This window comes from Peromyscus californicus, unplaced genomic scaffold (genome assembly GCF_007827085.1).
Source record: "Peromyscus californicus insignis strain IS unplaced genomic scaffold, ASM782708v3 Scaffold_19__1_contigs__length_69161282, whole genome shotgun sequence".
NCBI classification, from domain to species: Eukaryota; Metazoa; Chordata; class Mammalia; order Rodentia; family Cricetidae; genus Peromyscus; species Peromyscus californicus.
Window position 1 is genome coordinate 1,097,012 of NW_026294491.1, and position 14,241 is coordinate 1,111,252.

At 47.4% G+C, this 14,241-nt stretch overlaps 1 protein-coding gene across 1 annotated transcript; it reads right to left on the reverse strand.

The window, feature by feature from the left end:
• Positions 1 to 1,367: 1,367 nt before the first annotated feature.
• Positions 1,368 to 14,065, reverse strand: Trim10 (tripartite motif containing 10). Its single transcript, XM_052744076.1, is given in 9 exon segments — positions 1,368 to 4,000; positions 6,913 to 6,945; positions 8,346 to 8,461; positions 8,974 to 8,996; positions 9,687 to 9,809; positions 9,811 to 9,903; positions 9,905 to 9,919; positions 10,525 to 10,620; positions 12,405 to 14,065. Coding segments are annotated over 9 exon segments (1,470 nt in total). The 5' UTR covers positions 12,834 to 14,065; the 3' UTR covers positions 1,368 to 3,458.
• Between the last annotated feature and the right edge of the window lie 176 nt (positions 14,066 to 14,241).

Sequence of the window (14,241 nt, forward strand, 5' to 3'; positions counted from 1 at the left end):
TCACCTCGCCTAAAACTACCACCACCAGGTGAAGGCTGTGGGTGGAATTGGATGGGGGATGGTACATGTCTGTCCACAAGGACATGGAGATGATGACCCAGTGCCTGAGAGAGTCAAAGACCAGGTGAATCAGCTTTCTCTGTTCCCTCTTCTCCCTCCTTTTCTCTCTCACCACATGCATCTTTAAAAAAAAAACATCCCAGGCCGGGCGGTGGTGGCGCACGCCTTTAATCCCAGCACTCGGGAGGCAGAGACAGGCGGATCTCTGTGAGTTCGAGGCCAGCCTGGGCTATCAAGTGAGTCCCAGGAAAGGCGCAAAGCTACACAGAGAAACCCTGTCTCGAAAAACCAAAAAAAAAAAAAAACAAACAAACAAAAAAAAAAAACAAACAAACAAAAAAAAACAAAAAAAAAACATCCTGGTCTTATATTCTCCCCGAAGACAGGACAGCATCCCTTCCTCTGAGCATCCATAATGGCTAGGCAGATTCCTATCACATCACAAGAGCCACCACACGGTGTAGAGATTTTTTTCCTTTACTCCACTGCCTTCCAAGTGCTCCATCATCTTCTTTTTAAATTACTAATGGCTACCACGATTTATTCATAGTTAGCACAGAAAAAAAAATGTATAGCTGGAGTTTTCTCCAGTCTTGCCTGGCCTGTGGTCAAAACAAATCTCTCTCACCCGCTGGTCCTGCAGCCGCTCAGACCCATATAAATACACACAAGCTAATATTATTTAAAACGGTTTGGCCTAATGGCTCAGGCTTCTTGCTAGCTATATCCTACATCTTTTTTTTTTTTTTTTGTTTTTGTTTTTTCGAGACAAGGTTTCTCTGTGTAGCTTTGCGCCTTCCCTTGGTACTCACTTGGTAGCCCAGGTTGGTCCTGAACTCACAGAGATCCTCCTGGCTGTCTCCCAAGTGCTGGGATTAAAGGCATGTGCCACCATGGCCTGGCATATATATATCCTACATCTTAAATTAACACATTTCTATAAATCTATACCTTGCCACGTGGCTCGTGGCTTACTGGTATCTTACACATTGCTTGTCATGGCAGCAGCTGGCAGCGTCTCCTGACTCAGCCTTCCACTTCCCAGAATTCTCCTTTCTCCTTGTCCTGCCTATACTTCCTACCTGGCTACTGGCCAATCAGCACTTTATCAATCAATTATCCACAGCAAAAATGTTTCTTTTTGAAAGGTTCCACATATTTTATTACAGAACCAACTAGCTAGCCATTGTGGAACAGATAAAAGCAAACAAGATCCTCAATTTAAACATGACCAAACTCCAGAGGTTAAAATAAAAACTTTCCACCAGCTGGTGGAACTGTTTGGGAAGAATTAGAAGGTGCGACCTTGTTGGAGGAGATGTGTTGCTGGTAGATGTCTTTCTGTACGCTGTGAATATATGTTGTTCCTATTGGTTAATAAATAAGCTGCTTTGGACTATGGCAAAGCAGCTTAGATGCAGGTAGGAAATCCAAGGAGAGAGACAGGAAAGAGGAAGGCGGAGTGGGAGAGATGCCAGACTGCCATCTTAGGAATAACATGTAATGGGACACAGGTAAAGACACAGAACATGTGGTGGTACATAGATTAATAGTTATGGGTTGAGTTAAACTATAAGACGTAGCTAGCGAGAGGCCTGCCATAGGCCATACAGCTGATAATTAATATTAAGCCTCTGAATGATTATTTTATAAGCGACTGAGGGACTGCAGGGCCAGACAGGACCTGAGAAAACTTACAGCTACAGTGTGTCACTGAGGGTAGGTTTTGAGGTTTTAAAAAGCCCACACCATTCCCAGTTATCTCTCTCCATATCATGCTTGTGGATCAAGATATAACCTCTCAGCTCCTGCTCCAGCACCATACCTGTCTGCCTGCTCCATGCTCTCTACCATGATGGTCATAGTCTCTGAAACTGTAAGCCCCAGACAGACTCTTTCTCTATAAGCTGCCCTGACCATCGTTGTCTTATCATTGCAGTAGAAAAGTAACTACGAAGACAGACAATTTGGCTTTTGTTTCTTGCCAGAATTACTTGATCCTGAACGTCCCTTTTTTTAAAAATTGAATTCAATGCTTTTTATTTTTATTTGACATTGAACAGACAAGGTTAACACACCCAGATAGCCCAGTTAGTTTTGCTCACACTGGTCTCACTGGGGACAAGACCCTAAAAACACATCTCCAAAGATGCACTGTGCCTGGTTCTGGACTCAGAGCCTCTCCTTGTTAAACCAGGTATAGATGGCACTAGGCCTTTGCCCTCCCCATGAGGAGGCAGGAAAGAAGGAGAGAAATAGCGTGCTTTGCACCACTTGACAATGTTGTGAGGGGTCTCCAGGACCGCTGGCCTCCATAGCACCCCTACTTCCCAGACAACTGCTAGTACAGCTTGTGCACCTAGTCATCCCATTCTGTTTGGTAAGACGTGCCAGCCACAGGGGTTTCCAGGGAGTTCTTCCTGTGGAAGACTGCCACCTTGAACTTGCCACTGTGATCTTCAGACCTGTTGCTGAAGATAGGTTTGTCACTCTCTCATGGCTTATTCTGTTTTGTACAACAACCAGATGTAGCAGCGGAGGCCAGCATCACTGGCGGTCCCAGAGCCCACATAATCCGAAAGGACCATGCCACTGCTGATGTCATTGCTGTTCATATTGACCACCAGATAACTCCCTATATTTGGGTCCTTCCTCCTAGGACCCTCTGAGTCTGTGAGGACTAAGGTGTCGAGTTTCCCTGGGTCAAGGCCATCCCACGAAATGTGCTTGGCCTAGGTGGGTGGGCATCAGCACTTTGCCCAGCTCATCCACCTCCACTTGGTGCTGGGGCCAATCAACTACCGGTTTCAGCAGCTCTGCCCACTGGCTGATGTTGGTTAGCCCAACGGTGGCAGAAGCGAAGGCACACACTGGTCCTGAAAGTCATGCGAGGAGCCGTGGTGAGACGCCATGTCAGGTGTATGCCACATGACGGTAGAAAAAAGAAGATGCTTCCTTTTCAAATAATACTCATTTATTCTTTCAGAATTTTATTCATGTATTTTGGTCATATCGACTCCTCCAGAATTTTTCTTGAAGATATGAATAAATTAATATTTTTTGAAGAAAACAAAATGGAGAGGTGAAGTCTTTTGCTTGAAATCACGCAACTGGTTGATGACAGGACTTCTGGAATCCAGATCCTCAGGCATACAATCCAGCACTATTTGTACATCTATAGACATTAATGACAGTGGTGGAAACAGCAGCAGCCCGTCCTAGACACCCTGACCATCTGATGGGCACTGGGGAAAGAGCTGGGCAGTGAAGAGACTAAAGGTCCTAGCACCTTGTCCCTTACTGACACATGCCATCCCTATTGTCTAAGACAGTCATTTTTGTGCCTGGTGACCCAGCCAAGGGTCAGCTCCCCAGGGTGCTTGATTCCAGCTTTGTACTCAGAGGAGGGAAACCGCACCTTCTCGACAGCTCAGGGAAAAACTGGACCCTCTGCCCCAGAGTCCAAACAAGGGAAAGATCTCCCGCGTGAAGGAGGCGGTGAAGGTATAGATATGTTCCTGGGTGACAGCATTGGCAAAGGTCACCCAGCCGACCTCATAGTCAAGCGATACCTGCACCTTCCGGGGTTGCTCCTCTAGGGCCAGCCTTGTGGGGAAGGAGCCCAGAGCGGAGACAAAGCCCCAAGCCAGTCTCACGGCCCAGATTCCTTCCTCCGGTCTCAGCCGTAGCTCTCCTTTCCGCCGCACGTCCTCTCTCACCACCCCTACAGTGCAGCTGCCTCCGTGGGCCAAGTCTACACTCACCACCCACGTGTGCCTCCCTCCTGTAAAGCCACGCTGGGCCAGGACACAGGTGGCCCGATCGAAACGCTGCGGAGTGTCCGGTGAGTTCTGCCATTTGTAGGAGAACCGAGCCCTCCGGTGATCTTCGGACAGGAGGAGCTTGGGGTGGGAAGTCTGGGGGTCTAGAGCAACATGGGCTGTGGAGTAAAACGAGGAGTGAGTATGTCAGCGGATGTGTTATGTCTTGCTGGCATGGCCTAGACGCTCACTTCCATCCCTGCCTGCTCGCGTTAAACCATCTGTGTGTACCGGAGCCTGGGCATCATCAAGGAACTGGTCAGACCTACAGTCTAAAAGTCTGCGTCCTAAAAGAATGCCAAGGGAACGCACGTCACGTTAAAGCCAGAAAAGTCCGTCAGAGAGTCCACTGCCCTCTAGAAAGCTATACAGCTCGTGGTGAGCAGTCAAGCCTCCTGCTGGTGAAAAAAAAGGGGCTCCCTAACACACAACCTGCCTCACACATGGGCACCCTCACACACTGCCTCCTCATACACAGCACCCCCACACACTCTATACCCTTACACATGGCCTCCCATCTCCACGGCGTCCCCTCAGGTACAACTTCTTTGTACAGGGGCACACTGGTACTGACACAGCCACTTTCACACATATCCTCCTTACAAGCACTCTCTCACACTTTCTCAACTCCCGGCCACCCTCACACACAACCTCCTTCATACACAACCAGCCTTACACTGACCTTACACAACCAGCCTCACACTGACCTTACACAACCCGCCTCACACTGACTGACCTTACTCACCCAGCCAATCATATATCTGCGTGCACATCCTCCCTTCACAGAGCCACCCTCACACACAGCTGCTCTCACGGCCCTACATTCAGCCTCACATACGGCCTTCTCCCACACAGGTGGCCTCACGCAGCTTCTATACACAGTGTCCCTTCACACTTTACATACCTCACAGGTGCCTCCCTCACACACACCTTCCCTTTACACCTTCCTCATACGTGGATACCCTCACAGCCTCCCTCACAAACAGCCCTCCTGATAGCTTCCTATATAGTCACCCTCCTACATAGCCTCTCGTGTACACACCGCCTTCCTCATACAATACCTTTGCACGCAGTTTCCTCCACACAGCCTCTTCCCGCAAGGCACTCTCACACACGGGCACCTTATACCTAGCCATTTGATGACTTCTTCACACACTGACACTCATGCACAGCCATTACAACCAACCTCCCTCACATACAATTCTCTTACACACACACACACACACAGTACTCCCTTATACAAGCACCCCTCACACACAGCCTCTCTCACATACAGTTTCCCTCACACACAGCATTCCTTCACACAAGCCTCTCTCACATACAGTTTCCCTTTAAATAAGCACCCCTCACATTCAATGGGCATCATGCACAGTCACTCATATACAAACTCCCTTACACAGCCTCCTCCACACGTGTCCGCCATCATACACAGCAACTCTCATGCATAGCCTCCTCAGATAGCCTTCACTACCAAACAGCTTCCTCATACACAGCCTCTTCATCACATCCTTCCACACACAGCCCCCTTCAGACATGGCTACCTTCACACACCACCACCCCATACACAGACTCTCTCATGCACAGTCTCCTCATTCATAAGTACTCCCCCCCACGCAATCATTTTTATGCACACCCTGCCTTTATATACAGCCTCTTCTCATATATACTGTCCTCACATCATTTTCCTCAAGCACAGCACGTCCCCCACACAGCCGCCTCTCACGTCTACCTTCATACTCAGCCTCCTCTCTCACACAGCCTTCCTCACACAGTCTCCATGCATAGCCTCTCCTTCAGCCTTTTTCTCTGAAGTAGACATTTTCCTCCTTTTGATTCCAACCTAGAGTTTCTTCCCTGCTTTGGTTGAGGATATGACGACTCATTTGTACAGCCTTCCCTCCTCTTCACCTTGGGGTCATGCACTCTCCTTCAGTCATTTTAAACTGTTGGACTCTGACTGCCACTTTTTAGACCCCCCCAATTCTCCCTATACATTATGTTTAATATTTCTAAAGTGAAGGAAGTTGGGCATGGTGGTGCATATTTTTAATCCCAGCACACAGGAGACAGAGACAGACGGATCTCTGTGAGTTCAAGGCCAACCTGGTCTACATAGTGAGTTCCAGGACAGCCAAAGCTACATAGTGAGACCCCCATCCAGAAAACACAAACAACAACAACAACAACAAAAAAAAAAAACTTCTAAATGGAGAAAACTATACATGCAGACTTACCCATGGGTTAGGGAGCCCTCCCAACAGTTCCACAGCTCTCCTGGGTCTTTGGCTGGCTGATGGGGAACTAATAGTATTAAAGGGGTTCTTTCTGTTCATTCCTGTCTCCCTTGTAAGCTGATCTGTTTCTATAATTTAAAAACTAACATCTGAGAGGGAGTAGAGGTTCCTGATGGTTCTGAGAAAGTGACTCTCAATCCAGACAAAAGTTCCCCTTACCCAGAAGGGGCATCCCTGACAGACCATATTCATTTTTTTGGTCTAATCATTCTGTCCACTGTACATGTGCAGATCTGGAGACCAGATTTATCAGGGATATGTATGTGCCTGTCCTCACTTCATGGCTCTCCTAAGGGCCGTATACAGTCATACGCCAGTATCTGTGAGGTATTTTTTCCAGGACCCCCCCTTGCATACTAAGCTTCACAAAAGCTCATATACATCATGTTGAAAGGAGTATTATTTACGTGTAAGCTACACATACCCTCCCAAATACTTCAAATCATCTCTAGGTTGCTTATGTTACATAATACAATGTAAATGCTATGGGAATAGTTATTATACTACATTATTTAAGGAGCAATGAGAAGGGGGAAATCTCACCATATTCAATACAAAGCAGTGTTTTTCTGTCTGGGGTTGACTGTGTAACCTATAGATATGAGTGTGTATGTTGCTTACAGACACAAGTCATATGTGTGTGTATGATGTGTGTGAACGTCTATATAAGTATTTCAGCGCGCAGTGCAGGACCCAGAAGCTTCTCTATTCTCCCCATCCTAATGTGGGCTGCTTACCTGGCTCATAGTCCAACTCAAAGCAGAGTTTTTCTGTAAGAGAGAATAATGACAAGATGATATTTCATTAATCTCAAAACCGCAGAACACTCAGTGATGAGGAAATGGAGGCTCAGAAGAGGGAAGGAACAGAGAGGAGTCCTCTCGACCGGTGCTTCTAAACATGTGCTCGCACCCAAACCCCTCATTTCAAATCCAGACACTCTGGGACAGGGCTGCAGATGCACATTCTCACAAGCTCCTAGGGGTTACTATGCTCCTGGCCTGGAGCCCCCCGAGAAGCCTGCCACTCTGCCCGTGAGCAGACAGGCACTGTGCCTGCCATGCTACCTCTCTATCTTCACACACACATCTACTCAAGGAAAAGATCAGTGGGTTCACTTTGTTTCCTTTACTAGGAAATAATGTTTGGGCTGGCCCAAAGTCCGCCTTTGGTTAGAGTAAAATCCCCTCTACTGTCTAGTCCATGACAGTGCTTGCAGGAAGCAGGATTCAGGAATGTCCTCCCAGGGGCATGTTTCTGTGGGTGTGACACTTAGAAATAGGTGGCATTGTTCATGATGTCACAGTTCATGGGGAGCAGAAAGCCACAACTTACATTTCTAACTTTCCTGGCTGGCTCCCATTATGACTCCTTCTGGGAAAGGAGTGGGGCTCAGTTCCTATAAGGGTGGCTCAGTTAGTCAGCTAGACCAATAAAAAGAAGTGGGGAAAAATGCTGGGGATGTGGGTCAGTGGTAGAGCACTTGCCTACCATACATAGGCCCTGGGTTCAACTTTCAGTAGTGAAAAAAGGAGGGGCTGGAGAGATGGCTCAGAGGTTAAGAGCACTGGCTGCTCTTCCAGAGGTCCTGAGTTCAAATCCCAGCATCCACATGGTGGCTCACAACCATCTGTAATGAGATCTGGTGCCCTCTTCTGGCCTGCAGGGATGCACACAGACAGAACATTGTATAATAAATAAATAAATAAATAAATAAATAAATAAATCTTAAAAAAGAAAAAGAAAGAAAGAAAACAGCAGAAGGAAAGCAAAAGAGGAGGGAGAGCCAGCTTCTGCAGTTAGGCAAACACTGTCACTAACTAACTAAACATCAAAACACAAGGCAGTGCACACGCTGCTGAGAACGTTCGATGATGGAGAGTGATGGATGTTGCTAATCATTATCCTTTCTACTACTTCACGTCAGTTGGTCACATTTGTTTAACAGGTTGATCCCCCAGCCCCCAAATCTTCACTTTTATTGTTTCTCCTCACTGTGACATCATCCTGAGAGTCAGATTTTACCGGACTTGGCAAATAAGAAAGGTAAGGTACTGAAGGAGATAAGCCATGCTAAAACACATAGTCACTGGCAGTGGAGTCAGGAGGCCATTCCCAAGCCCAGGCTGTGTGCACAGCAGCATGCTGTGGAGGCCTGGGGTCTCCTTACCCAGAAATGTCTTCATCTCCTGCTGCAGAGGGATGGCCTGTTGGGGGAAGTCCCGGATCCTCTGGCCCAGCTCTGGAGATATAGCCTCGGGTTTCCGGCACTTTCTAGTTTCACATCTAGGGCCACAGAAATGACAGAGTCTGGGAATTATTCTTTTTTAAAAATTACTTAATTGTATGTGTCTGGGTATTTTATCTGCATGCATGTATGTGCATCACATGCATTCAGTGTCTGTGGAGACCAGAGGGCATAGGATCCACTGGACCTAGAGATGGGTGTGGGTTCTGGGAACTGGGTCCAGGGTCTTTGCAAGAGCAACATGTGCTCTTCACCACTGAGCCATCTCTCTAGACCCTAGAATTATTCTTTTCTAATGATGTCTCCAGGCTGCCATCTTCTTCTAACAAGGCCTGGATCAGCAACCTCCCATCCTCTCAGATGGACCCACGGCTACACAGTGAGTAGATCTACAGCAGCCCATGAGAACACATTAGGGCGTGTGTAGATTTACCCATGGCTGTGTGCCCTTCATGTGAGAGTGTGGTTTATTTGCATGGCAATCACCAGGTGGGTGGAGCAGGGGTGGCTATCTATGTGAAAAAAGAGAAATAGGCGTTGTATCACTAACCTTATAAGAGTGCTTCTGATATCCTGAGAGAGAGGGACGGAGAAAGAGAAGGAGAGAGGGGATACGGGGGGGGGGGGGAGGGAGAGAGAGAGAGAGAGATTCAGTTTCTGGATTTTTCTCTTCTACTTTTGTCATATCCACAAAACACCCCAAATGCCACAATCCTAGCCTTGGACAAATGGGGACCAGAAACCAGCACCCGACTCCTTTGCTTCATAGACAGAGTTGGTGGTATGACCAACTTCTAGCTATAGGCAAAAAGTAAGCACAATTCTGCACCAAGGTCTCCTTTTCGCAGTATCCAAAGCATCCCCCTAAATCATGTTGCTGGAACCCCAATAACTCTCCTCCAGTTCAAGGACGTAATACAGCTTAAGAAGAACTTCCTGGCCAGTGGAGAGGACATTCAAGTTCTGAAAAAAATGTGCTTTGGAAACAGCACCTGGCAGTTGTTCGCACAGTACTCGGAGCAACTATCTACCTCATTTTACTTTTGGAGCCTCATCTCTTCCCATCTTATAGATGGCAGGAAAGAAGACTGAGGCCAGAGAGTACCATGACCAGAGAATTCTTGAGGAAGCACAGACTAGAATCAGCCCCCATGGGCCCTGGGTTCCACATCCCATCTGGGATGCAGAGACATGTATGTAGGAGGGTACCAAATCAGGCAATGATCCCAGAGACCTCGGGGGTGAGGGCAGGCTAGGTCTCACCATCAGGAGCCCCCTTGCTGGCCGAGTGTTCTTCTCCTCCAGCTCCTCGATCAGGGCGCTGAACCGGCAGATCTCCCCTGTGGCCAGGGAATCAAACTCTTCCTGTTGCTTCAGGATGTCCCCCATCTAACCTCTCCAGCTGTGCTAAAAGGACATTCTGTTGTTCCTCTAGGAACTGGCTCAGATGTGCAAACTGGGAAATCACCTGTTGTCTCTTGGGTGGCCACCTGAGTCTGAGAAGGAAAGATGAGAGCCACATTGGAATCTTCTCCTCCTCCCCACCTGACCCCCAGCCCTCCTCTCCCCACAGCAGCATCTCATCTCCTCCTCCCTTCCTTTCCTTGCACATTCCCACTTCCCTCTTGACCCATACCCACACCTCCCAAGGTTTGGTGGCAAAGTCAGAGCCCCCCCACTCCCCACCTGTTCCTCGACCCCCATATGGATGCGGAGACTGCAGCTGGAGTTCTTCCTGCCTGTCACCCCATTTCTCATGAGGCCCAGCATTCTCTCATTGTCATTACTGTGGCTTCTAAAAGGGGCTCAGAGAGACACCGGAGATGCCTGGCCTCTTGCCCCACAGGAAGCACACATTGTGCACACACCACTAAGCTGTGTTAGAGGCAGGATTACACTAATTCCTGCAGCGAAGTTCAGTAAGGAAATGGATCTTAATCTCCATTTCACAGGTGAGTAAGCTAAAGTTAGACAGTCACTCAAGATGGAAGAGTTAACATCAGAGTCAGGATTCAAGACTCAAAACACACCTTCAAGTGTCTGTCTGCCCTGTGGCCTCAGACTGGAGAAAAGGGCTGGGCCTGGGGAGGCGGAGACCTACCAGGAGCACCTGTATTCTTTTGTTTTCTCTTGATTGGATTTCTTGAATCTCCTCTCTCTCTTTCCTTAGACACATAAGACACTTCTGTATTTGTTCCTGGGGAGAAGGAGTATAAAATACTAAGACAAAGTAACTACAAAGGGACCTTCAATCTGTAGAAGTGAAATGCCCTGGAGATGAGCATGAACCTCAGCACCTTGAGAGACTCAGGGGTCTCCTTCCTATTCTGATTTTGAGACTGGATTTCATGTAGCCCAGACTTACCTCAAACTCAGAATCCTCCTGCCTCAGGTTTCCAAACATTAGGATCATAGGTCAGCACCACCAGGCCTGGCCTTGAGTCTTGGTCCTCTTGCTTTGTGCTCCAGAGATTTTGACCAGGGTTTACCCCCTTCTCATGAGCCCTTCTTCAGGTTAAACAACTACCTTGTTTTGCATGTGGCAAGTATTACCTACGATCTGAGCTCTGTGTGGTCTTTGCTGAAACTGAAATTATGTCACCCAAAGGAAATACACGCAAATAACATCTTCCTTATTTACTAGAACCAGTAATCTAGAAATGATACGATGTGAGAAGAAATTTGGATACAAAAATAATTGAAGCACTACTTTTATAAATTGTTCTAGAACAGAATTAGGAACAAGTAAACACATAAATATCCATGTGTGTGTTTAAAAATACCTACAGAAAAGCTGGGGATGTAGCTCAGTCATTAGAGTGCTTGCTTAGCATGCAAAACCTGGGTTCAATTCCCAACACTGCATAAAACATGTGTGGTGGCACATGCCTATAATCCCAGTGTTCAGGGCATAAAGGCAGGAGAAATTCAAGGTCATCCTAGGCTATATAGTTAGTCTGAGGCAAGCCTACATTAAGACCTGGCAGAGAGAGAGAGAGAGAGAGAGAGAGAGAGAGAGAGAGAGAGAGAGAGAGAGAGAGAGAGAGAGAACAGAGAAATCCCACTATCAAAAGATCATTAACAAATTGCTACATCATACATCTAAACACTTGCTTGTAACAAAATATGTGGGAGCCCACAAAAGTTTCCTGGTGAGAGCTGAGCTTGCTTTACACCGCAGGGCTGCATTAAGGGATGGCTTGATCACGTGCATGGTTACCAGGTGTCTGGAATGGTCTGTACTTGGCTGTGCTGGGGGGAGGTCTTTTGCTCCACCCCTTGGCATTCCTTTAAATGCCCTTTAGCAGAGACAGAAGGGGATGGTGGTTTTTGACCCAGGTCCTCCTGAGGCTATCCTATGTCTCTCTCTTCTATATTCTTATCTAAATATTTCTCACTTCTCCCTCAAGAGTACCTTGGGGGAAAAAGTGGGAGCTGGTCTCCCACAAAAATACAAAGGCAACTAAAACCAGCAATACTCATTTAATGAAAAATAAAAATACATGCCACATATATTCACCCAACTAGCTTATTCACAACAGGAACATTCAGTTACATGCTTCAAATACACCACACTCTGACCACTCCTCCATACACAGGTCATTCACTCTTGTAAATATACAAACAAGCATGATCATTCCTTAAAATACAAACCTCAAACACACTTAGCTGATACAGGACACACACACACACACACACACACACACACACACACACACACACACGTGTTTGATGGTTCATTTGTTCAGAGAGGATTTACTGAGCTCCTACCATCTATGGTCCACAAGGAAACGACACAGAACTCAATCATAAACCTGTGCTTAAGTCTACCGCCTGGGTGATCAAATCAGTAGGAAAAAGAACTTGAAGTCAGGATAACCCCTTCCACCCCAGAATCCACAACGCCTTTCTACTTCCCTTGGTCCAATCCGGCTCCCACAAGGGTCTCCCAGAGCCCTTCCCTACCCTGCAGGGTCCTACCCTGTAGGGACCTGCTGCATCCTCCAGGAAGCGCACAGTGTGAGTCCTGTGCTGTCCAGCCTCACGGCACACCACACACAGCTGTGCCTCATCCTCCTCGCAGAAGAAGTAGACTTTCTCCCCGTGTTCGGGACAGGCATCCTCCACCTCTGGGCCTCGCGTGGATGCCAGCTGAAGGCGTTCGATGTTCTCTACCACACTGGCTAGCTGCCAGTTGGGCCGAAAGCTCCCTGGGCGGAAAGGCTCTTTGCAGAGTGGGCAGCTGAGGGACTCCTCCGATTCTGGGCCCGGGATCTCACAGTAACGAGTGAGGCAGCCTCGACAGAAGTTGTGGCCACAGTCAATGGTGACTGGCTCCCTTAGGGTGCCCTGGCAGATGGGGCAGTTGACCTCATCTGCGAGGCTGGTCACAGAAGGAGCTGAGGCCATGTCAATCCTACCGGTCCTTCTGCTTCCGGGAAGTCACCATCTCTGTGTGGTGGGAAGAATACACTCCACACGCAAACCGTGCCCAGGCACAGACATAGTCTCACACACACTTGGACAAGGGGCCCAGTTGCATCTCTGGCACCAGCGGCCCCTTGTCTTGCTCTCCCAGGAGCAGACACACTCCCGCCAACAGCAGAGATGAAGAAATAGCAGAAGAGGAAGGCCCAGGAGTTCACAGCATCATCCAGAGATGCCGAAGTTACTCTCTGGACCAGTTCCCATGGCCTGGGGCTCACCGTCCCTTTCTGCCCGCCCGAAGCTGCTCACAGAAAGATGAGAACGTTTAATCTCTCAGCAGTCCACTGTTAAAAGAGACCTTTCTTTGGGGGCAGGGAGGAGCCTGACTCACAGAGGGCTGTTGCCACCCCAGCTCTGCAACACAGCCACCTGCCTCCAGGGAGATTGGAGGTATCAGCCAGCACAAGGCCTAATAGTCAGGGAACAGGGGTGTGTGGGGACTCAGATAAGACTCTTGAGCTGGGATATGCACACACAAGCAACCGTGGTGATGCCTCCATGGGCCTTTGACAGGCCTTTAAAGAGGGCTGGAAAAAAAATGCATGGGGGAGGAAACATAGAGTCACAGCCAGCACCTTTTACCATGACTACACGTCTAGTGATTGAAGCGCTTTAAATGATTTATTTATTTCACCTCTGCTCTGTCACATCTTGCTGCTTGTACCTCCATTTTGCAAGTTCCACCAGGTCACCTCACCCCATCCACGGTAAACAAATAGAGCACAAGTGACTGTGATCCACCTGCAAGCCAAAGCTATGAGTCTTCCAAGTAATGCAGTCTACCAGAAACACAAAGTACAACCAGGCATGGTAGTACTTTGATCGCAGCACTTGGTAGAGAGAGAGAGTAAAATCAGGAGTTCAAGACTCACCTCCACTTGCATAGTACCTTAGGGGCTAGCCTGAGCTACATGAAATGTGCCTTGAGAAAAAGAAAAAGAATTCAGTGAAAGCCACATATGCAATATAAAATTGTCTAGTTGTCAATATGAGCTGAGCCACAAAGGAACAGAATTATAAAGGGATGTTATTGGGACAACTGGATATTTTGAATATTGACATTACTCACTAATAGATTGCTAATTTTTTTTTAAATTATCTAGTTATTATTAATGTGTGTGTGTAGTGGGATGTGTATGTGGGGGTGCTGATATCCCAGCATAAACATATCCGTGCTAATATTCCTTCACAGTATCAATAAGTTTGAATGTTTCTCATAATAAAAGTTGAGAAAATGTAAAAAAATGAAAAGAAAGATAAAATAAATATTAACAGTATATTTAAGTTATTTCAATGTTTCCAAAATATTATCCGAACACATAGTCAACAT